This window comes from Aphelocoma coerulescens, unplaced genomic scaffold (assembly GCF_041296385.1).
Source record: "Aphelocoma coerulescens isolate FSJ_1873_10779 unplaced genomic scaffold, UR_Acoe_1.0 HiC_scaffold_345, whole genome shotgun sequence".
Classification (NCBI taxonomy): domain Eukaryota; kingdom Metazoa; phylum Chordata; class Aves; order Passeriformes; family Corvidae; genus Aphelocoma; species Aphelocoma coerulescens.
The window spans coordinates 88827-111868 of NW_027183688.1; the positions used below are offsets into that span (position 1 = coordinate 88827).

Below are 23042 nucleotides of genomic sequence, written 5' to 3' on the forward strand. Positions count from 1 at the left end.
TTGGGGGGAAAAATGGGGATTTTGGCAAAGATGAGAATTCTGAGCGGAAAAACCGGGAATTTGGACCCAAAAAAAAAAAACCAGTCAATTTTTTGGGATTTTGGTGCCGTTTTTTGGGATTTCGGTGCCGTTTTTTGGGATTTCGGGGCCGTTTTTTGGGATTTCGGGGCCGTTTTTTGGGATTTCGGGGCCGTTTTTTTGGGAATTTCGGCTCCAGGTGTGTCTGACCTGTGCAGGGAGCCCCTGGGCTGTCCCAGGCCGGGTTTAGGTCAGGTTTAGGTCAGGTTTAGGTCGGGTTTAGGTCGGGTTTAGTGCCGTTTTGGGCGATTTCAGCACCGTTTTTCTGTATTTCGGCGCCGTTTTTTGGGATTTCGGCGCCGTTTTTGGGGATTTCGGGGCCGTTTTTTTGGGAATTTCGGCTCCAGGTGGATCCAGGTGTGTCTGACCTGTGCAGGGAGCCCCTGGGCTGTCCCAGGCCGGGTTTAGGTCGGGTTTAGGTCGAGTTTAGTGCCGTTTTTTGGGATTTCGGCGCCGTTTTTTTGGGATTTCGGGGCCGTTTTTTGGGATTTCGGGGCCGTATTTTGGGATTTGGGGGCCGTTTTTTTGGGAATTTCGGCTCCAGGTGTGTGTCCCGTGTGCAGGGAGCCGCTGGGCTCGCTGAGCCCCGAGGAGAGGGACGCCCGCACCGTGTTCTGCATGCAGCTCGCCGCCCGCATCCGCCCCCGCGACCTCGAGGATTTCTTCTCCGCCGTGGGAAAGGTGCGGAAAACTCCCCCAAAATTCCCCCCAAAAATCCCCAAAAATCCCCCAAAATTCCCCCAAAAAATCCCCCAAAAATTCCCAGAAAATCCTCCCAATTTCACCCCAAAAAAATCAGCCCCGGAAACGCCCCCCAGGAAGGGCTCGGAATGGGTGGAAATGACCCCAAAACGGCCTTGGGGGGGATCCCAAAAGGGGTCCCGGAATGTTCCCGGGATCTTCCCAGGGTGGGCCCAAAACGGGCCCAAAATGTGCCCAAAATGGGCTCAAAATGTGCCCAAAATGGGCTGAAAATGGCCCCAAAATGTGCCCAAAATGGGCTGAAAATCAGCCCCAAAATGGGCTGAAAATGGCCCCAAAATGGGCTGAAAATGGCCCAAAAATGGCCCCAAAATGGGCTGAAAATGGCCCCAAAATGTGCCCAAAATGGGCTGAAAATGGCCCCAAAATGGGCTGAAAATGGCCCCAAAATGGCCCCAAAATGGGCTGAAAATGGCCCCAAAATGGGCTGAAAATGGCCCCAAAATGTGCCCAAAATGTGCCCAAAATGGGCTGAAAATGGCCCCAAAATGGGCTGAAAATGGCCCCAAAATGGCCCAAAAATGGGCTGAAAATGGCCCCAAAATGGGCCCAAAAATGGGCTGAAAATGGCCCCAAAATGGCCCAAAAATGGGCTCAAAATGGGCTGAAAATGGCCCCAAAATGGCCCAAAATGGGCTGAAAATGGCCCCAAAATGTGCCCAAAATGGGCTGAAAATGGCCCCAAAATGGCCCAAAAATGGGCTGAAAATGGCCCCAAAATGGCCCAAAAATGGGCTGAAAATGGCCCCAAAATGTGCCCAAAATGGGCTGAAAATGGCCCCAAAATGGCCCCAAAATGGGCTGAAAATGGCCCCAAAATGGGCTGAAAATGGCCCCAAAATGGGCTGAAAATGGCCCCAAAATGGCCCCAAAATGGGCTGAAAATGGCCCCAAAATGGCCCAAAATGGGCTGAAAATGGCCCCAAAATGGCCCCAAAATGGGCTGAAAATGGCCCCAAAATGGGCTGAAAATGGCCCCAAAATGGGCTGAAAATGGCCCCAAAATGTGCCCAAAATGGGCTGAAAATGGCCCCAAAATGGCCCCAAAATGGGCTGAAAATGGCCCCAAAATGGGCTGAAAATGGCCCCAAAATGGCCCCAAAATGTTCCCAGAATCCCAAAAAAACCACCCAAAAAAATCCCCCAAAAATCCCAAAAAATACCCCCCCAAAAAATCCTAAAAAATCCCAAAAAACGCTCAAAAAATCCCAAAAAAATCCCCCGAAAAATTCTAAAAAAATCCCCCAAAAATCCCAGAAAAATGCCGAAATATTCCAAAAAATCCCTCAAAAAATCAAAAAAAACCCCAAAAAATCCCCCAAAAAATCCCCAAAAAATCCTAAAAAAATCCCAAAAAATCCCCAAAAAATCCCAAAAAAATCCCCAAAAAATCCTAAAAAAATCCCAAAAAAATCCTTTAAAAATCCCAAAAAATCTCAAAAAAATCCTAAAAAAATCCCAAAAAATCCCCAAAAAATCCCAAAAAAATCCAAAAAAAATCCCCCAAAAAATCCCAAAAAATCTCAAAAAAATCCTAAAAAAATCCCAAAAAATTCTCGAAAATTCCCCAAAAAATCCCAGAAAAATCCCCGAAAAATCCCCAAAAAATCCCTAAAATCCCCAAAACCCTCTAAAACTCCCCCAAAACTGCCCTTGCAGGTGCGGGACGTGCGGATCATCTCGGACTGGAATTCCCGCCGCTCCAAGGGCAGCGGAAAGAATTCTAAAAATCCCCCAAAAAATCCCCAAATAATCCTAAAAAATCCCCAAAAAATCCCGAAAATCCCCCCAAAAAATCCAAAAAAATTCCAAAAAATTCTCGAAAATTCCTAAAAAAAATCCCCAAAAATCCCCCAAAAAATCCCCATAAAATCTCAAAAAATCCCCAAAAAATCCCCAGAAAAATTCTCAAAAAATTTCCAAAAAGTCCTCAAAAATTCCCAAAAAATCCGCAAAAAAATCCTAAAAAATTCCGAAAAAATCCCCACAAAAATCCCCAAAAAATCCTAAAAAATTTCAAAAAAATCCCCAAAAAAATCCCCAAAAATCCCCCAAAAAATCTCAAAAAATCCCCCAAAAATTCCTAAAAAAATCCCAAAAAATCCCCCAAAAAATCCTAAAAAAATCCCAAAAGAATCCTTTAAAAATCCCAAAAAATCTCAAAAAAATCCTAAAAAAATCCCAAAAAATCCCCAAAAAAATCCCAAAAATCCCCCAAAAAATCCCCAAAAAATCCCTAAAATCCCCCAAACCCCCTAAAACTGCCCCAAACTGCCCTTGCAGGTGCGGGACGTGCGGATCATCTCGGACCGGAATTCCCGCCGCTCCAAGGGCAGCGGAAAGAATTCTAAAAATCCCCAAAAAATCCCCAAAAAAATCGCCAAAAAATATCCAAAAAAATCCTAAAAAATCCCCCAAAAAATCCCCAAAAAATCCTAAAAAATTTCGAAAAAATCCCCAAAAAAATCCCAAAAAATCCCCCAAAAAATCTCAAAAAATCCCCCAAAAAATCCTAAAAAAATCCCAAAAAATCCCCCAAAAAATCCTAAGAAAATCCCAAAAAATCCCCAAAAAATCCCAAAAAATCCTAAAAAAATCCCAAAAAATCTCAAAAAAATCCCCAAAAAATCCTAAAAAAATCCCAAAAAATCCCCCAAAAAATCCTAAAAAAATCCCAAAAAATCTCCAAAAAATCCCAAAAAAATCCCAAAAAATCCCCAAAAAATCCTAAAAAAATCCCAAAAAATCCCCAAAAAATCCCCCAAAACTTCTAAAAAAATCCCAAAAAAATCCTTTAAAAATCCCCAAAAAATCTCAAAAAAATCCTAAAAAAATCCTAAAAAAATCCCCAAAAAAATCGCCAAAAAATATCCAAAAAAATCCTAAAAAATCCCCCAAAAAATCCCCAAAAAATCCTAAAAAATTTCGAAAAAATCCCCAAAAAAATCCCAAAAAATCCCCCAAAAATCTCAAAAAATCCCCCAAAAAATCCTAAAAAAATCCCAAAAAAATCCCAAAAAAATCCTAAAAAAATTCTAAAAAAATCCCAAAAAATCCCCCAAAAAATCCTAAAAAAATCCAAAAAAATCCCCCCAAAAATCCCAGAAAAATCCCAAAAAAATCCCAAAAAATCTCAAAAAAATCCTAAAAAAATCCCCAAAAAAATCCTCAAAAAATCTCAAAAAAATCCCCCAAAAATCCTAAAAAAATCCCAAAAAATCCCCAAAAAATCCCCCAAAAAATCCTAAAAAAATCCCCAAAAAAATCCCCCCAAAAAATCCCCACAAAAATCCCCAAAAAATCCTAAAAAAATCCCAAAAAATCCCCAAAAAAATCCCAAAAAAATCCCAAAAAATCTCAAAAAAATCCCCAAAAAATCCTAAAAAAATCCCAAAAAATCCCCAAAAAATCTCAAAAAATCCCCAAAAAATCCTAAAAAAAATCCCCAAAAAATCCCCAAAAAATCCTAAAAAAATTCTAAAAAAATCCCAAAAAATCCCCAAAAAAATCCTAAAAAAATCCCAAAAAATCCCCAAAAAAATCCTAAAAAAATCCCAAAAAATCTCAAAAAAATCCTAAAAAATTCCCAAAAAATCCCCAAAAAATTCCTGAAAAATCCCCCCAAAAAATCCCAAAAAAATCCCCAAAAAATCCTAAAAAAATCCCAAAAAATCCCCAAAAAAATCCTAAAAAAATCCCAAAAAATCTCCAAAAAATCCCAAAAAAATCCCAAAAAATTCCCAAAAAATCCTAAAAAAATCCCAAAAAATCCCCCAAAAAATCCTAAGAAAATCCCAAAAAATCCCCAAAAAATCCCAAAAAATCCTAAAAAAATCCCAAAAAATCCCAAAAAAATCCCCAAAAAATCCTAAAAAAATCCCAAAAAATCCCCAAAAAAATCCTAAAAAAATCCCAAAAAATCTCCAAAAAATCCCAAAAAAATCCCAAAAAATCCCCAAAAAATCCTAAAAAAATCCCAAAAAATCCCAAAAAAATCCCCCAAAAATTCTAAAAAAATCCCAAAAAAATCCTTTAAAAATCCCCAAAAAATCTCAAAAAAATCCTAAAAAAATCCTAAAAAAATCCCCAAAAAATCTTAAAAAAATCCCAAAAAAATCCTTTAAAAATCCCAAAAAATCTCCAAAAAATCCCCAAAAATCCCCGAAAAATCCCCAAAAAATCCCTAAAATCCCCCAAACCCCCTAAAACTGCCCCAAACTGCCCTTGCAGGTGCGGGACGTGCGGATCATCTCGGACCGGAATTCCCGCCCCTCCAAGGGCAGCGGAAAGAATTCTAAAAATCCCCAAAAAATCCTAAAAAATCCCCCAAAAAATCCCCAAAAAATCCTAAAAAATTTCGAAAAAATCCCCCAAAAAATCCCAAAAAATCCCCAAAAAATCTCAAAAAATCCCCCAAAAAATCCTAAAAAAATCCCAAAAAAATCCCCAAAAAATCCTAAAAAAATTCTAAAAAAATCCCAAAAAATCCCCAAAAAAATCCTAAAAAAATCCCAAAAAATCTCAAAAAAATCCTAAAAAATTCCCAAAAAATCCCCAAAAAATTCCTGAAAAATCCCCCCAAAAAATCCCAAAAAAATCCCCAAAAAATCCTAAAAAAATCCCAAAAAATCCCCAAAAAAATCCTAAAAAAATCCCAAAAAATCTCCAAAAAATCCCAAAAAATCCCAAAAAAATCCCAAAAAATCCCCAAAAAATCCTAAAAAAATCCAAAAAAATCCCCAAAAAATCCCAAAAAATCCCCAAAAAAATCCTAAAAAAATCCCAAAAAATCTCCAAAAAATCCCAAAAAAATCCCAAAAAATCCCCAAAAAATCCTAAAAAAATCCCAAAAAATCCCAAAAAAATCCCCCAAAAATTCTAAAAAAATCCCAAAAAAATCCTTTAAAAATCCCCAAAAAATCTCAAAAAAATCCTAAAAAAATCCTAAAAAAATCCCCAAAAAATCTTAAAAAAATCCCAAAAAAATCCTTTAAAAATCCCAAAAAATCTCCAAAAAATCCCAAAAAAATCCCAAAAAATCCCCAAAAAATCCTAAAAAAATCCCAAAAAATCCCAAAAAAATCCCCCAAAAATTCTAAAAAAATCCCAAAAAAATCCTTTAAAAATCCCCAAAAAATCTCAAAAAAATCCTAAAAAAATCCTAAAAAAATCCCCAAAAAATCTTAAAAAAATCCCAAAAAAATCCTTTAAAAATCCCAAAAAATCTCCAAAAAATCCCCAAAAATCCCCGAAAAATCCCCAAAAAATCCCTAAAATCCCCAAAACCCCCTAAAACTTCCCCAAACTGCCCTTGCAGGTGCGGGACGTGCGGATCATCTCGGACCGGAATTCCCGCCCCTCCAAGGGCAGCGGAAAGAATTCTAAAAATCCCCCAAAAAATCCCCAAATAATCCCCAAAAAAATCCCCAAAAAATCCTAAAAAATTTCGAAAAAATCCCCCAAAAAATCCCAAAAAATCCCCAAAAAATCTCAAAAAATCCCCCAAAAAATCCTAAAAAAATCCCAAAAAAATCCCCAAAAAATCCTAAAAAAATTCTAAAAAAATCCCAAAAAATCCCCAAAAAAATCCTAAAAAAATCCCAAAAAATCTCAAAAAAATCCTAAAAAATTCCCAAAAAATCCCCAAAAAATTCCTGAAAAATCCCCCCAAAAAATCTCAAAAAAATCCCCAAAAAATCCTAAAAAAATCCCAAAAAATCCCCCCAAAAATCCCCAAAAAATCCTAAAAAAATCCCAAAAAATCCCCCAAAAAATCCTAAAAAAATCCCAAAAAATCCCCCCAAAAATCCCCAAAAAATCCCCAAAAAATCCTAAAAAAATCCCAAAAAATCTCAAAAAAATCCTAAAAAAATCCCAAAAAATCTCAAAAAAATCCTAAAAAAATCCCAGAAAAAAACCCCAAAAAATCCCCAAAAAATCCCTAAAATCCCCCAAACCCCCTAAAACTGCCCCAAACTGCCCTTGCAGGTGCGGGACGTGCGGATCATCTCGGACCGGAATTCCCGCCGCTCCAAGGGCATCGCCTACGTGGAGTTCTGCGAGATCCAGTCGGTGCCCTTGGCCATTGGCCTGACGGGCCAGCGCCTCCTCGGGGTGCCCATCATCGTCCAGGCCTCCCAGGTGAGTCCCCCACACTTTTGCCCAATTTTGGGAGAATTTTCCCCGTTTTTTTCCCATTTTTTTCCCCATTTTTTCCCCTTTTTTTCCCATTTTTTTCCCGTTTTTTGCGGTTTTTTGTCACCTTCCAGGACCTTTTCCGAGCGGTTTTTGCTGTTTTTCTGACCTTCCAGGACCTTAGCGGTTTTTGGGAGGGGATTTGGGAATTTTGGGGAATTTTGGGTGGAACTTTTCCCAAATTTTTTCCTTTTTTTTTTCATTTTTTTGGAGGTTTCTTGGGGGTTTTTTGTGACCTTCCAGGACCTTTTTTTTAAGCAGTTTTTTCCCCGTTTTTTGCCCTTTTTTTGCTCTTTTTTTGCTCTTTTTTTTCCCTTTTTTTTCCCTTTTTCTGGCCTTTCTTTTGCTTTTTTTTTCCCTTTTTCTGCCCTTTTTTTTGCCTTTTTTTTCTCTTTTTTTGCCCTCTTTTTCCCTTTTTTTGCCCTTTTTTCTGCCCTTTTTTTCCCTATTTTTTCCCCTTTTTTGCTCCTTTTTTTGCTCATTTTTTACCTTTTTTTTGCTCTTTTTTGCTCCCTTTCTGCCCTTTTTTTCCCCATTTTTTTGCCCTTTTTTGCCCTTTTTTTCCCTTTTTTTTCCCCCATTTTTTTGCCCTTTTTTCCCCATTTTTTCCCCATTTTTCCCCCATTTTTTCCCCACTTTTTTCCCTTTTTTTTCTCCTTTTTTTCACCCTTTTTTTGCCTTTTTTTCCCCCATTTCTCCCAGTTTTTCCTCATTTTTCACCTTTTTTCCCCGTTTTTTCCCGTTTTACCCTGGTTTTTCCCTGTTTTTCACCCTTTTCTCCCCATTTTTCATCATTTCTCCTGGTTTTTCCCCATTTTCCCCCCATTTTTTCCCCGTTTTTCCCCTTTTTTCCCCATTTTCTCCCCATTTTTTTTGCTGTTTTTTCACCGTTTTTTCCTCATTTTTTCCCCGTTTTTTTCCGTTTTTCCCCCGTTTCTCCCCATTTTCCCCATTTTTCCCCCATTTCCCTCCCCTTTTCTCTCCATTTTACCCTCGTTTCTTCACCGTTTTTTCCCCATTTTTTCACCGTTTTTCCCCATTTTTTCACCGTTTTTCCCCGTTTTTTCGCCGTTTTTCACCGTTTTCCCCCTTTTTCTCCCCAAATCCCCCCTTCCAGGCCGAGAAGAACCGCCTGGCAGCCATGGCAGCTGCTGCTTTCTCCCCAGTTCTCCCCATTTTTCCCCCATTTTTTCACTATTTTTTCCCCATTTTCTCCCCATTTTTTTTGCTGTTTTTTCACCGTTTTTTCCTCATTTTTTCCCCGTTTTTTGCCATTTTTTCGCCGTTTCTCCCCATTTTCCCCATTTTTCCCCCATTTTCCCCCCTTTTTTTCACCGTTTTATCCTCGTTTCTTCACCGTTTTTTTCCCTTTTCTCGCTGTTGTTTCCCCGTTTTTCCCCATTTTTTCCCTGTTTTTTTCCATTTTTTGACCATTTTTCCCCATTTTTTCCCCATTTTTAACCGTTTTCCCCCTTTTTCTCCCCGTTTTTCCCCATTTTCTCCCCCATTTTCCCCTCATTTTTTCCCCATTTTTTCCCCATTTTTTCCTCATTTCTTCACCGTTTTTCCCCGTTTTTTCACCGTTTTTTTTCCATTTTTTTGCCGTTTCTCCCCGTTTTTCCCCCGTTTCTCCCCATTTTCCCCATTTTTCCCCCATTTCCCCCCCCCTTTCTCTCCGTTTTACCCTCGTTCTTTCACCGTTTTTCCCCATTTTTCCACCGTTTTTTCCCCATATTTTTGCCGTTCTTTCCCCGTTTTTCCCCATTTTTTCACCGTTTTTCCCCATTTTTTCCCCATTTTTCACCGTTTTCCCCCTTTTTCTCCCCGTTTTTCCCCCGTTTCTCCCCATTTTCCCCATTTCTCCCCCTTTTTTCACCGTTTTTTCCTCATTTCTTCACCGTTTTTCCCCATTTTTTCACCGTTTTTTCCCCGTTTTTCCACCGTTTTTCCCCATTTTTCCACCGTTTTTCGCCATTTTTTCACCGTTTTTCACCGTTTTCCCCCTTTTTCTCCCCAAATCCCCCCTCCAGGCCGAGAAGAACCGCCTGGCACCCACAGCAGCTGCTGCTTTCTCCCCGTTTCTCCCCATTTTTTCCCCGTTTCTCGCCCTTTTTTCCCCGTTTTTTCACCATTTTTCGCCGTTTTTTCACCGTTTTTTCACCGTTTTTTCCTCATTTTTTCCCGTTTTTTGCCGTTTTTTCACTGTTTTTTCCCCATTTTTCCCCGTTTTTCCCCCGTTTCTCTCCATTTTCTCCCCCATTTTCCCCCCGTTTTTCCCCATTTTTTCCCCATATTTTCCCCGTTTTTCCCCATATTTTCCCCATTTTTCCACCGTTTCTCTCCGTTTTTTCGCCGTTTTTCACCGTTTTCCCCCTTTTTCTCCCCAAATCCCCCCCTGCAGGCCGAGAAGAACCGCCTGGCGGCCATGGCAGCTGCTGCTTTCTCCCCATTTCTCCCCATTTTTTCCCCGTTTCTCGCCCATATTTTCCCCGTTTTTCCCCATATTTTCGCCGTTTTTTCACCGTTTTTCCCCATTTTTTCACCGTTTTTCGCCATTTTTTCACCATTTTTCACCGTTTTCCCCCTTTTTCTCCCCTTTTTTCCCCATTTTCCCCATTTTTCCCCCCCCTTTTTCACCATTTTATCCTCATTTCTTCACCGTTTCTCGCCCTTTTTTCACCGTTTTTTCCCTGTTTTTCCACCGTTTTTCGCCGTTTTTCCACCGTTTCTCTCCGTTTTTTCGCCGTTTTTCACCGTTTTCCCCCTTTTTCTCCCCAAATCCCCCCTCCAGGCCGAGAAGAACCGCCTGGCGGCCACAGCAGCTTCTCCCCGTTTCTCCCCTTTTTCTCCCCATTTTTTCCCCGTTTCTCCCCCTTTTTTCACCGTTTTTTCCCTGTTTTTCCACCGTTTTTCGCCGTTTTTTCACCGTTTTTCTCCGTTTTTTCGCCGTTTTTCACCGTTTTCCCCCTTTTTCTCCCCAAATCCCCCCCTGCAGGCCGAGAAGAACCGCCTGGCAGCCATGGCAGCCCCTCTGCAGAAGGGCTCGGGGGGGCCGCTGCGGCTCTACGTGGGCTCCCTGCACTGCAACATCACCAAGGAGATGCTGCGCGGCATCTTCGAGCCCTTCGGCAAGGTGCCCGCCCCGCTTTGGGGCCAAAAACGGCGATTTCGGGCAAAAACGGGGCTTCGGGGGAAAAAAAACGGGGTTTTTTGGGGAAAAATTGGGGATTTGGGGGGGAAAAAATGGAGGTTTTGGGGGGGAAAAATGGGGGTTTTGGGGGGGTTTTGGGGGGGCTTGGGGGGGATTTGGGGTGAAAAACGGGGATTTTGGGCAAAAACGGGGGTTTGGGGGAAAAAAAAGGGGTTTGGGGGAAAAAGATTGGGTTTTTTTGGGGGAAAAATTGGGGATTTGGGGGGGAAAAAATGGAGGTTTTGGGGGGGAAAATGGGTGTTTTGGGGGGGTTTTGGGGGGGCTTGGGGGGGATTTGGGGTGAAAAACGGGGATTTTGGGCAAAAACGGGGCTTTGGGGGGGAAAAAACGGGGTTTGGGGAAAAAAAATGGGGTTTTTTTGGGGAAAAATTGGGGATTTGGGGGGAAAAATTGGGGGTTTTGGGGGGGAAAAATGGAGGTTTTGGGGGGGTTTTGGGGGGGCTTGGGGGGGATTTGGGGGGGATTTGGGGTGAAAAACGGGGATTTTGGGCAAAAACGGGGGTTTGGGGGAAAAAAAAGGGGTTTGGGGGAAAAAAATTGGGGATTTGGGGGGGAAAAATGGGGGTTTTGGGGGGGAAAATGGGGGTTTTGGGGAGGTTTTGGGGGGGATTTGGGGTGAAAAACGGGGATTTTGGGCAAAAACGGGGATTTGGGGGGAGAAACGGGGGATTTTGGGGGTGAAAAACGGGGATTTTGGGGGGAAAAAACCCGGGAATTTTGGGGGAAAAATTGGGGATTTTTGGGAAAAATTGGGGATTTTGGGGAAAAATTGTGGATTTTGGGGGGAAAACTTGGAATTTCTGGGAGAAGAAAAAGGGAATTTTGAGGGAAAAAATTGGGGATTTTGGGGAGGAAATGGGGATTTTTGGGGGAAAATTGGGGATTTTTGGGAAAAATTGGGGATTTTGGGGGGAAAACTTGGAATTTTCAGGGGGAAAAAAACCGGGAATTTTGGGGGAAAAAATTGGGGATTGTGGGGGAAAAAAAATGGGAAATTTGGGGGAAAAAATTGGGGATTTTTGGGGGGAAAAAATTGGGGATTTCGGGGGAAAAAACCTAGGAATTTTGGGGGGAAAAATTGGGGATTTTGGGGGAAAAAATTGGGGATTTTGGGGAGGAAATGGGGATTTTTGGGAGGAAAAGCTGGGATTTTGGGGGAAAAATTGGGGATTTTGGGGAGGAAATGGGGATTTTTGGGAGGAAAATTGGGGATTTTGGGGGGAAAAAAAAGTGAATTTTGGGAGAAAAATTGGGGATTTTTGGGGGAAAAAATTGGGGATTTTGGGGAGGAAATGGGGATTTTGGGGGGGAAACTTGGAATTTCTGGGAGAAGAAAAAGGGAATTTTGAGGGAAAAATTTGGGGACTTTGGGGAGGAAATGGGGATTTTTGGGGGGAAAAGCGGGGATTTTGGGAAAACCCAGGGGGGGATTTTTTTTGGGGGGGAGGGGAGGGGGAGGGGCCAGGCCCCTTTTGTGAGCTGCGCCCCTCCCCCACCCCCAGATCGACAGCATCGTCCTGATGCGGGACCCGGACACGGGGCAGTCCAAGGGCTACGGCTTCATCACCGTGAGTGGCCCCAAAAACGCCCCGTTTCCACCCAAAACCGGGAGCAGACGGCCCAAAAATGCCACTTTTAGCCTTGAAATGAGAAAAAACGCCCCAAAAATGCCATTTTTAGACCCAAAATGGGAAAAAACGGCCCAAAATTGCCACTTTTAGACCCAAAATGGGAAAAAACGGCCCAAAAATGCCAGTTTTAGACCCAAATTGGGGGAAAAAATGCCCTAAAAATGCCATTTTTAGCCCCAAAATGAATAAAAACGCCCCAAAAATGCCATTTTTAGACCCAAAATGGAAAAAAACGCCCTAAAAATGCCAGTTTTAGAACCAAAATGGGAGAAAACGCCCCAAAAATGCCATTTTTAGACCCAAATTGGGGGTAAAAAGCTACAAAAAACGCCCGGGTTCAACCCAAAACCAGGAGCAGACGGCCCAAAAATGCCATTTTTAGCCTTGAAATGAGAAAAAACGGCCCAAAAACGCCACTTTTAGACCCAAAATGGGAAAAAACGGCCCAAAATTGCCACTTTTAGACCCAAAATGGGGGAGAAACGGCCCAAAAATGCCCTTTTTAGCCTTGAAATGAGAAAAAACGCCCCAAAAATGCCACTTTTAGACCCAAAATGGGAAAAAACGGCCCAAAATTGCCACTTTTAGACCCAAAATGGGGGAGCAGACGGCCCAAAAATGCCCTTTTTAGCCTTGAAATGAGAAAAAACACCCCAAAAATGCCATTTTTAGACCCAAAATGGGAAAAAACGGCCCAAAATTGCCACTTTTAGACCCAAATTGGGGGAAAAAATGCCCCAAAAATGCCATTTTTAGACCCAAAATGGGAAAAAATGTCCCAAAATTGCCACTTTTAGACCCAAAATGCGAGAAAACGCCCCAAAAATGCCATTTTTAGCCCCAAAATGAACAAAAAGGTCCCAAAACCCCCATTTTTGTACCCAAACCTCCCATTTTTTTCCCTAAAAATGCCGTTTTTTCTGCTAAAATTCCCCATTTTTGCCCAAAATCCCCATTTTTCCCCCCAAATCTCCCTCCCACCTCTACCCAGGTTGCCCAAAATCCCCATTTTCCCTCCCAAAACCCCCATTTTTGCCCCACAAAACCCCCATTTTTGCCCCACAAAACCCCCATTTTTTTACCCAAAATCCCCATTTTTTCGCCCAAAATCCCCATTTTTTCGCCCAAAAATGCTGTTTTTTCAGCTAAAATTCCCCATTTTTGCCCAAAATCCCCATTTTTCCTCCCAAATCTCCCTCCCACCTCTATCCAGGTGACCCCAAAATCCCTAAAACCCCCATTTTTCCCCACAAAACCCCCGTTTTTTTTACCCAAAATCCCCATTTTTTCGCCCAAAAACGCCGGTTTTTTTCCCCGAACTCCCCGTTTTTGCCCAAAATCGCCGTTTTTCGCCCCAAACCCGCAGTTCTCGGAGGCCGAGTGCGCGCGCCGGGCGCTGGAGCAGCTGAACGGCTTCGAGCTGGCCGGGCGGCCGATGCGCGTGGGGCAGGTGGGTTTGGGGCAGAATCCCCCGATTTGGGCACTTTCGGGGATTTCGGGGGGTTTTGGGATTTTTGGGGGGATTTTGGAGAGATTTGGGGGGATTTTGGGTGGATTTGAGGGGATTTGGGGGATTTTTGGGGGGATTTTTGGGGATTTTGGGGGATTTTTGGGGAAATTTGGGGGGATTTGGGGAGGATTTTGTGGGATTTTTGGGGGGATTTGGGGGGATTTCAGGGATTTTGGGGGATTTTGGGGGATTTTGGGGGGATTTTTGGGGGGATTTTTTGGGGATTTTGGGGGGATTTTTGGGGGATTTGGGGGGGATTTGGAGGGATTTTGGGGGATTTGAGGGGATTTGGGGGATTTTTGGGGGGATTTGGGGAAATTTGGAGGGATTTTAGAGGGATTTGGAGGATTTGGGGGGATTTTGGAGGGATTTGGGGGGATTTGAGGGGATTTTGGGGGATTTTTGGGGGATTTTGGGGGATTTTTGGGGGATTTTGAGGGGATTTGGGGAAATTTGGGGGGATTTTGGGTGGATTTAGGGGATTTTTGGGGGGATTTGGGGGGGATTTTGGGGGGATTTGGGGAAATTTGGGGGGATTTGAGGGGATTTTGGGGGATTTTTGGGGGATTTTGGGGGATTTTTGGGGGATTTTTGGGGGGATTTGGAGGGATTTTGGGGGATTTTGGGGGATTTTTGGGGATTTTTGGGGGGATTTGGGGGATTTTGGGGGATTTGGGGGATTTTTGAGGGATTTGGGGGATTTTGGGGGATTTTGGGGGATTTTGGGGGGATTTTTTGGGGGATTTTTGGGGGGATTTGGGGGATTTTTCGGGGATTTTTGGGGGGATTTTTTGGGATTTTTGGGGGGATTTTTGGGGATTTCGGGGGGATTTTTGGGGGATTTTGGGGGGATTTGGAGGGATTTTGGGGGATTTGAGGGGATTTGGGGGATTTTTGGGGGGATTTGGGGAAATTTGGAGGGATTTTAGAGGGATTTGGAGGATTTGGGGGGATTTTGGAGGGATTTTGGGGGATTTGAGGGGATTTGGGGGATTTTTGGGGGATTTTGGGGGATTTGGGGGATTTTTGAGGGATTTGGGGGATTTTGGGGGGATTTTTTGGGATTTTTGGGGGGATTTTTGGGGATTTCGGGGGGATTTTTGGGGGGATTTTGGGGGATTTGGGGGATTTTGGGGGGATTTTGGGGGGATTTTTGGGAATTTTGGGGGATTTGGGGGATTTTTGGAGGGATTTGGGGAAATTTGGAGGGATTTTGGGGGGATTTTGGGGGATTTGGGGATTTTTGGGGGGATTTGAGGGGATTTGGGGATTTTTTGGGGGGATTTAGGGGATTTTGGGGGGATTTTTGGGGGATTTTTGGGGGATTTTTGGGGGGATTTAGGGGATTTTTGGGGATTTTGGGGGGATTTTTGGGGGATTTTTGGGGGATTTTTGGGGGGATTTTGGGGATTTTTGGGGGATTTTTGGGGGGATTTTTGGGGGATTTGGGGGATTTTTGGGGGATTTGGGGATTTTTCGGGGATTTTTGGGGGGATTTTTTGGGATTTTTGGGGGGATTTTTGGGGATTTCGGGGGGATTTGGAGGGATTTTGGGGGATTTGAGGGGATTTTGGGGAATTTTTGGGGGATTTTGGGGGATTTTTGGGGGATTTTTGGAGGGATTTTCAGGATTTTTTGGGGGATTTTGGGGGATTTTGGAGGGATTTGAGGAAATTTGGGATTTTGGGGGGGATTTTGGGAAACTTTGGGGGGGATTTTGGGTGGATTTGGGTGGGTTTTGGTTGATTTTGGGTGGATTTGGGGGATTTTGGGTGGATTTGGGTGGGTTTTGGTTGATTTTGGGTGGATTTCGAGCCCATTCCCGCCCTTTTCCCCTCCCCCACTCCCTTTTTGGGCTCATTTTGGGTTTTTTTGGGTTCCCCGGCTCCGTTTTGGGCCGATTTTGGGGTTTCTTGGGGTTCCCCCGGCCCCGTTTTGGGCTCATTTTGGGCTCATTTTGGTTTTTTTGGGGGGTATTTGGGGTTCCCCAGCCCCATTTTGGGCTCATTTTGGGGTTTTTTGGGTTCCCCAGCCCCGTTTTGGGCCGATTTTGGTGTTTCTGAGGGTCCCCGGATCCGTTTTGGGCCCATTTTGGGGTTTTTTGGGGGTTTCTGGGGTTCCCCGGCCCCGTTTTGGGCTCATTTTGGGCTCATTTCGGGGTTTTTTGGGGGGTTTCTGGGGTTCCCCGGCCCCATTTTGGGCTCATTTTGGGCTGATTTTGGTGTTTCAGGGGTTCCCCGGCCCCGTTTTGGGCCCATTTTCGGTTTTTTTGGGGTTCCCTGGCCCCGTTTTGGGCCCATTTTGGGGTTTTTTGGGTTCCCCGGCCCCGTTTTGGGCTCATTCCGGGTTTTTTTTGGGCGTTTCTGGGGTTCCCCGGCCCCATTTTGGGCTCATTTTGGGCTGATTTTGGTGTTTCTGGGGTTCCCCGGCCCCGTTTTGGGCTCATTTTGGGGTTTTTTTGGGTTCCCCAGCCCCGTTTTGGGCCGATTTTGGTGTTTCTGGGGTTCCCCGGCCCCGTTTTGGGCTCATTTTGGGGTTTTTTGGGTTCCCCAGCCCCGTTTTGGGCCCATTTTGGTGTTTTTTGGGTTCCCCGGCCCCGTTTTGGGCTCATTTCGGGTTTTTTTGGGGCTTTTTCTGGGGTTCCCCGGGCCCGTTTTGGGCCCATTTTGGGTTTTTTTTGGGTTCCCCGGCCCCGTTTTGGGCCCATTTCGGGGTTTTTTGGGGGTTTCTGGGGTTCCCCGGCCCCGTTTTGGGCTCATTTTGGGCTCATTTTGGGCTGATTTTGGTGTTTCTGGGGTTCCCCGGCCCCGTTTTGGGCCCATTTTGGTGTTTTTTGGGTTCCCCGGCCCCGTTTTGGGCCCATTTTCGGTTTTTTTGGGGTTCCCCGGCCCCGTTTTGGGCTCATTTTGGGCTCATTTTGGTATTTTTGGGGTTCCCCGGCCCCGTTTTGGGCCGATTTTGGGGTTTTTTGGGTTCCCCGGCCCCGTTTTGGGCCCATTTTGGTGTTTTTTGGGTTCCCCGGCCCCGTTTTGGGCCGATTTTGGGGTTTTTGGGGTTCCCCGGCCCCATTTTGGGCTCATTTTGGGGTTTTTGGGTTCCCCAGCCCCGTTTTGGGCCGATTTTGGTGTTTCTGGGGTTCCCCGGCCCCGTTTTGGGCCCATTTTGGGGTTTTTTGGGTTCCCCGGCCCCATTTTGGGCCCATTTTGGTGTTTTTTGGGTTCCCCGGCCCCGTTTTGGGCTCATTTCGGGTTTTTTTGGGGCTTTTTCTGGGGTTCCCCGGGCCCGTTTTGGGTCCATTTTGGGTTTTTTTGGGTTCCCCGGCCCCGTTTTGGGCCCATTTCGGGGTTTTTTGGGGGTTTCTGGGGTTCCCCGGCACCGTTTTGGGCCCATTTTCGGTTTTTTGGGGTTCCCCGGCCCCGTTTTGGGCCCATTTTCGGTTTTTTGGGGTTCCCCGGCCCCGTTTTGGGCTCATTTTGGGCTCATTTTGGTATTTTTGGGGTTCCCCGGCCCCGTTTTGGGCCGATTTTGGGGTTTTTTGGGTTCCCCGGCCCCGTTTTGGGCCCATTTTGGTGTTTTTGGGGTTCCCCGGCCCCGTTTTGGGCCGATTTTGGGGTTTTTTGGGGTTCCCCACCCCCATTTTTGGGCTGATTCCCGCCGGTTTCGGGCCCGCAGGTGAGCGAGCGGCCCGACGGCTCCAGTGACGTCACCTTCCCGGAGGGGGGCGGGGCCTCGGCGGGGGGCGGGGCCTCGGCCGGAGGGGGCGGGGCCAGCGAGGACCCCCCGGAGCTCGGCTCGGCCGCGGGGAGGCTGCAGCTGATGGCCAAGCTGGCCGAAGGTGGGCACCCACCTGGGCACGCACCTGGGCACACCTGGGCACACACCTGGGCACACACCTGGGAGGGGTTTGGGGGGATTTGGGGGCACCTGGGCACACCTGGGGGGCACCTGGGCACACCTGGGGGCACCTGGGCACACCTGGGGGCACCTGGGGGCATCTGGGAGGGGTTTGGGGGGATTTGGGGGCACCTGGGAACACCTGGGCACGCACCTGGGGGCACCTGGGCACACCTGGGGGCACCTGGGAACACCTGGGGGCACCTGGGAGGGGTTTGGGGGGATTTGGGGGGGATTTGGGGGCACCTGGGCACACCTGGGGGCACCTGGGGGCACCTGGGAGGGGTTTGGGGGCACCTGGGAGGGGTTTGGGGGGATTTGGGGGCACCTGGGCACACACCTGGGTACACCTGGGCACACACCTGGGGGCACCTGGGAGGGGTTTGGGGGGATTTGGGGGCACCTGGGAACACCTGGGCACGCACCTGGGGGCACCTGGGCACACCTGGGGGCACCTGGGGGCACCTGGGCACACCTGGGGGCACCTGGGAGGGGTTTGGGGGGATTTGGGGGGGATTTGGGGGCACCTGGGCACACCTGGGGGCACCTGGGGGCACCTGGGAGGGGTTTGGGGGCACCTGGGAGGGGTTTGGGGGGGATTTGGGGGCACCTGGGCACACACCTGGGCACACCTGGGGGCACTTGGGGGCACCTGGGAGGGGTTTGGGGGGGATTTGGGGGCACCTGGGAACACCTGGGCACGCACCTGGGGGCACCTGGGCACACCTGGGGGCACCTGGGGGCACCTGGGGGCACCTGGGAGGGGTTTGGGGGCACCTGGGAGGGGTTTGGGGGGGATTTGGGGGCACCTGGGCACACCTGGGGGCACCTGGGAACACCTGGGGGTACCTGGGGGCACCTGGGCACACACCTGGGCACCCACCTGGGCACACCTGGGGGCACCTGGGCACACCTGGGCACACCTGGGGGTATCTGGGAACACACCTGGGCACACCTGGGGGCACCTGGGCACACCTGGGGGGCACCTGGGAGGGGTTTGGGGGGGATTTGGGGGCACCTGGGCACACCTGGGGGGCACCTGGGGGCACCTGGGAGGGGTTTGGGGGGGATTTGGGGGCACCTGGGAACACCTGGGCACACCTGGGGGCACCTGGGCACACCTGGGCACACCTGGGGGCATCTGGGAGGGGTTTGGGGGGGATTTGGGGGCACCTGGGAACACCTGGGGGCACCTGGGAGGGGTTTGGGGGCACCTGGGAGGGGTTTGGGGGGGATTTGGGGGCACCTGGGCACAGCTGGGGGCACCTGGGGGCACCTGGGCACACACCTGGGAGGGGTTTGGGGGGATTTGGGGGCACCTGGGAACACCTGGGCACACCTGGGGGCACCTGGGAACACCTGGGGGCACCTGGGAGGGGTTTGGGGGGATTTGGGGGGGATTTGGGGGCACCTGGGCACACCTGGGGGCACCTGGGCACACACCTGGGCACACCTGGGCACACCTGGGAGGGGTTTGGGGGGATTTGGGGGCACCTGGGCACACACCTGGGGGCACCTGGGCACACACCTGGGCACACCTGGGGGCACTTGGGGGCACCTGGGAGGGGTTTGGGGGGGATTTGGGGGCACCTGGGCACAGCTGGGGGCACCTGGGAGGGGTCTGGGGTGATTTTGGGGTGATTTTGGGGCGATTTCGGGGGATTTGGGGGTGAATTCGGGACGATTTTGGGGTGATTTTGCTGGATTTTGGGGGCGGTTCTGGGGGTGGGGTTTTGGCAGTGGCCGAGGCTGATTTTTGGGGGGATTTTGGGGGATTTTGGGGTGATTTTGTTGGTTTTTGGGGGTGATTTTGGGGTGATTTCCGGGAGGATTTTGGGGTGATTTTCAGGGTAATTTTAGGATGATTTTGGGGTGATTTTGGGGTGATTTCGGGATGATTTTGGGGTGAATTTTTGGGTAAATTTGGGATGTTTTTGGGGTGATTTTGCTGGATTTTGGGGGCGGTTTTGGGGGTGGGGTTTTGGCGGTGGTCGAGGCTGATTTTTGGGGCGATTTGGGGGGATTTTGGGGTGATTTTGGGGCGATTTTGGGGTGATTTGGGGGGTGATTTCGGGGTAAATTCGGGATGATTTTGGGGTGATTTTTTGGGTAAATTCGGGATGATTTTGGGGTGATTTTGCTGGGTTTTGGGGGTGGGGTTTTGGCGGTGGCCGAGGCTGATTTTTGGGGCGATTTCGGGGGATTTTGGGGTGATTTTTGGGGTGACTTTGCTGGATTTTGGGGGCGGTTTTGGGGGTGGGGTTTTGGCGGTGGCCGAGGCTGATTTTTGGGGCGATTTTGGGGTGATTTGGGGGGTGATTTCGGGGTAAATTCGGGATGATTTTGGGGTGATTTTGCTGGGTTTTGGGGGTGGGGTTTTGGCGGTGGCCGAGGCTGATTTTTGGGGCGATTCGGGGGGATTTTGGGGTGATTTTGCTGGATTTTGGGGGCGGTTTTGGGGGTGGGGTTTTGGCGGTGGCCGAGGCTGATTTTTGGGGCGATTCGGGGGGATTTTGGGGTGACTTTGCTGGATTTTGGGGGCGGTTTTGGGGGTGGGGTTTTGGCGGTGGCCGAGGCTGATTTTTGGGGCGATTCGGGGGGATTTTGGGGTGACTTTGCTGGATTTTGGGGGCGGTTTTGGGGGTGGGGTTTTGGCGGTGGCCGAGGCTGATTTTTGGGGCGATTCGGGGGGATTTTGGCTCTCCAGGCTCGGGGCTGCAGCTCCCCGCCCCCGCCCAGGCCGCGCTGCAGCAGCTGAACGGGGCCCTGACCCCCCTGGGGGGGCTGAACCCCGCGGCCCTGACAGGTGAGGGGACCCCAAAACCGGGGGGGGGGCAGGGGAGGGGCTGGGGGGGGGATTTTGGGGGGAATTGGGAGGATTTGGGCTGATTTGGGGGGGGATTTGGGGAGATTTTGGGAGGATTTGGGGGGGTTTGGGTGGATTTGGGGGGGATTTGGGGGGAATTGGGGGGATTTTGGGGGGGTTTTGGGTGGATTTGGGGAGATTTGGGGGGATATTGGGGGGGTTTTGGGTGGGTTTTCAGGGATTTGGGGTGGATTTGGGGAGATTTGGGGAGGTTTGGGGGCGATTTTGGGGGGTATTGGGGGGATTTTGGGGGGAATTGGGAGGATTTGGGCTGATTTGGGGGGGATTTGGGGAGATTTGGGTGGATTTGGGGGCTTTTTGGTGGATTTTGGGGGGATTTTCCGGGATTTTGGGTGGATTTGGGCGATTTTGGGGGGGTTTTGGGTGGATTTGGGGTGGATTTTGGGGCGATTTTGGGTAGATTTGGGTGGATTCGGGGTGGATTTTGGGGGGATTTGGGGTGGATTTTGGGGAGATTTCGGGCGGATTCGGGGTCGTTTCGGGGTCGTTTTTTTTTTTCCCCCCCTCCCCCGTTTTTCGCTGGAAAATATCCCGGGCGGGGGGGGGAAATTTGGGCGATTTGGGGTAAATTTGGGGTAAATCGGGGAATTTCGGGGCTGCCCGGATTTCGGGGACCCCCCCTCCTCCCCTCCCCCGCTGAGCCCCCGGCTCTCCCCTCCCCCAGCCCTGAGCCCGGCGCTGAATTTGGCCTCGCAGACTTTGGCCTCGCAGTGTTTGACGCTCTCGGGGCTCTTCTCGCCCCAGACCATGTGAGCCTCTCCCAGTATAAACCAGTACGGACCAGTAAGGGCTGGGCACCCCCCTGTGACCCCCCCCAGTTTGGCCCAGTTGGCCCCAGTGCTCCCTGAGTCTCTTAGAGCCCTTCCCAGTATAAACCAGTATAAACCAGTATGGACCAGTATGGACCAGTAAGGGTTGGGCACCCCCCTGTGACCCCCCCCAGTCCGTCCCAGTTGGCCCCAGTGCTCCCTGAGTCTCTCAGAGCCCTTCCCAGTATAAACCAGTATAAACCAGTATGGACCAGTAAGGGCTGGGCACCCCCCAGTGACCACCCCGGTCCATCCCAGTCCGTCCCAGTTGGCCCCAGTGCTCCCTGAGTCTCTTAGAGCCCTTCCCAGTATAAACCAGTATAAACCAGTAAGGACCAGTATGGACCAGTAAGGGCTGGGGACCCCCCTGTGACCCCCCCAGTTTGGCCCAGTTGGCCCCAGTGCTCCCTGAGTCTCTCAGAGCCCTTCCCAGTATAAACCAGTATAAACCAGTATAAACCAGTACGGACCAGTAAGGGCTGGGCACCCCCCTGTGACCCCCCCCAGTTTGGCCCAGTCCCTCCCAGTATAAACCAGTAACCCCCAATCCCCTCCGAGTCCCTCCCAATTCCCTCCCAGTCCCTCCCAGTCCCTCCCAATCCCCTCCCAGTATAAACCAGTAACCCCAAATCCCCTCCCAGTTCCCTCCCAGTCCCTCCCAGTCCCCCCCAATCCCCTCCCAGTCCCTCCCAGTCCCCTCCCAGTCCCTCCCAGTCCCTCCCAGTATAAACCAGTCCCCCCCAATCCCCTCCCAGTCCCTCCCAGTCCCCCTCTAACCCCTCCCTGTCTCTCCCAATCCCCTCCCAGTCCCTCCCAGTCCTTCCCAGTCCCCTCCCAGTATAAACCAGTAACCCCCAATCCCCTCCCAGTCCCTCCCAGTCCCTCCAAATCCCCTCCCAGTTCCCTCCCAGTCCCTCCCAGTATAAACCAGGAACCCCAAATCCCCTCCCAGTTCCCTCCCAGTCCCTCCCAGTCCCCCCCAATCCCTCCCAGTCCCCCCCAATCCCCTCCCAGTCCCTCCCAGTCCCTCCCAGTATAAACCAGTCCCCCCCAATCCCCTCCCAGTCCCTCCCAGTCCCCCTCTAACCCCTCCCTGTCTCTCCCAATCCCCTCCCAGTCCCTCCCAGTCCTTCCCAGTCCCCTCCCAGTATAAACCAGTAACCCCCAATCCCCTCCCAGTTCCCTCCCAGTCCCTCCCAGTCCCTCCCAGTCCCCCCCAATCCCCCCCAATCCCTTCCCACTCCCTCCCAGTTTGTCCAGTTCCCTCCCAGTCCCTCCCAGTCCCTCCCAGTTCCCCTCTAACCCCTCCCCCTTTTCCATTCCAGGTGAGATTTGGCTCCGCCCCCGCCAGGAGGCTCCGCCCCCTTCCCCCCTCAGGCCACGCCCCCTCCCCCCCTCCGTGGCCCCTCCCCCCCTGGCGGGGCAAAGGGGGCGTGGCCTCAGCGCTGGCCCCGCCCCCTCCCCCATTCCCGCCCCTCCCCCCCCCACCCCTCCCCGGGGTTGGAATTTTTGGGAATTTTTGGGATTTTTTGGGGTTTTTTGGTTTTTTTGGGTTTTTTTTTTTTGGTTTTTTTTTTGGGATTTTTCTCGGAATCGGAAAAAAAGAAAAAAATAAAAAAAAAAAATTCACACGAAATAAAAGCGGAATTGAACTGGGAGGGACTGGGAGGGACTGGGAGGGGATTGGGAGGGACTGGGAGGGACTGGGAGGGGATTGGGAGGGACTGGGATGAACTGGGATGGACTGGGAGGGAACTGGGAGGGAACTGGGAGGGACTGGGAGGGACTGGGGGGGACTGGGGGGGGACTGGGGGGGACTGGGGGGGACTGGGAGGGACTGGGGGGGACTGGGAGGGACTGGGGGGGACTGGGGGGGGACTGGGGGGGGACTGGGGGGGACTGGGAGGGACTGGGAGGGAACTGGGAGGACTGGGAGGGGATTGGGGGGGACTGGGAGGGACTGGGAGGGACTGGGAGGGGATTGGGAGGGACTGGGAGGGAACTGGGAGGGGATTTGGGGTTACTGGTTTATACTGGGAGGGTCACTGGTCCATACTGGGAGGTC

The 23042-nt window shown here is 49.1% G+C and overlaps 1 protein-coding gene across 1 annotated transcript in view; it reads left to right on the forward strand.

The window, feature by feature from the left end:
* The window catches only part of RBM23 (RNA binding motif protein 23), a 37861-nt gene extending 15458 nt beyond the window's left edge, over nt 1–22403 (forward strand). The window contains exons 8-16 of the mRNA XM_068999355.1: nt 642–759; nt 6829–6981; nt 10031–10168; nt 11749–11814; nt 13244–13327; nt 17060–17222; nt 19989–20087; nt 20833–20941; nt 22303–22403. Coding sequence (XP_068855456.1) covers nt 642–759; nt 6829–6981; nt 10031–10168; nt 11749–11814; nt 13244–13327; nt 17060–17222; nt 19989–20087; nt 20833–20921 — 910 coding nt within the window. The 3' untranslated portion in view covers nt 20922–20941; nt 22303–22403. The remainder of the gene's footprint in view (nt 1–641; nt 760–6828; nt 6982–10030; nt 10169–11748; nt 11815–13243; nt 13328–17059; nt 17223–19988; nt 20088–20832; nt 20942–22302) is intronic.
* Nucleotides 22404–23042: the final 639 nt, after the last annotated feature.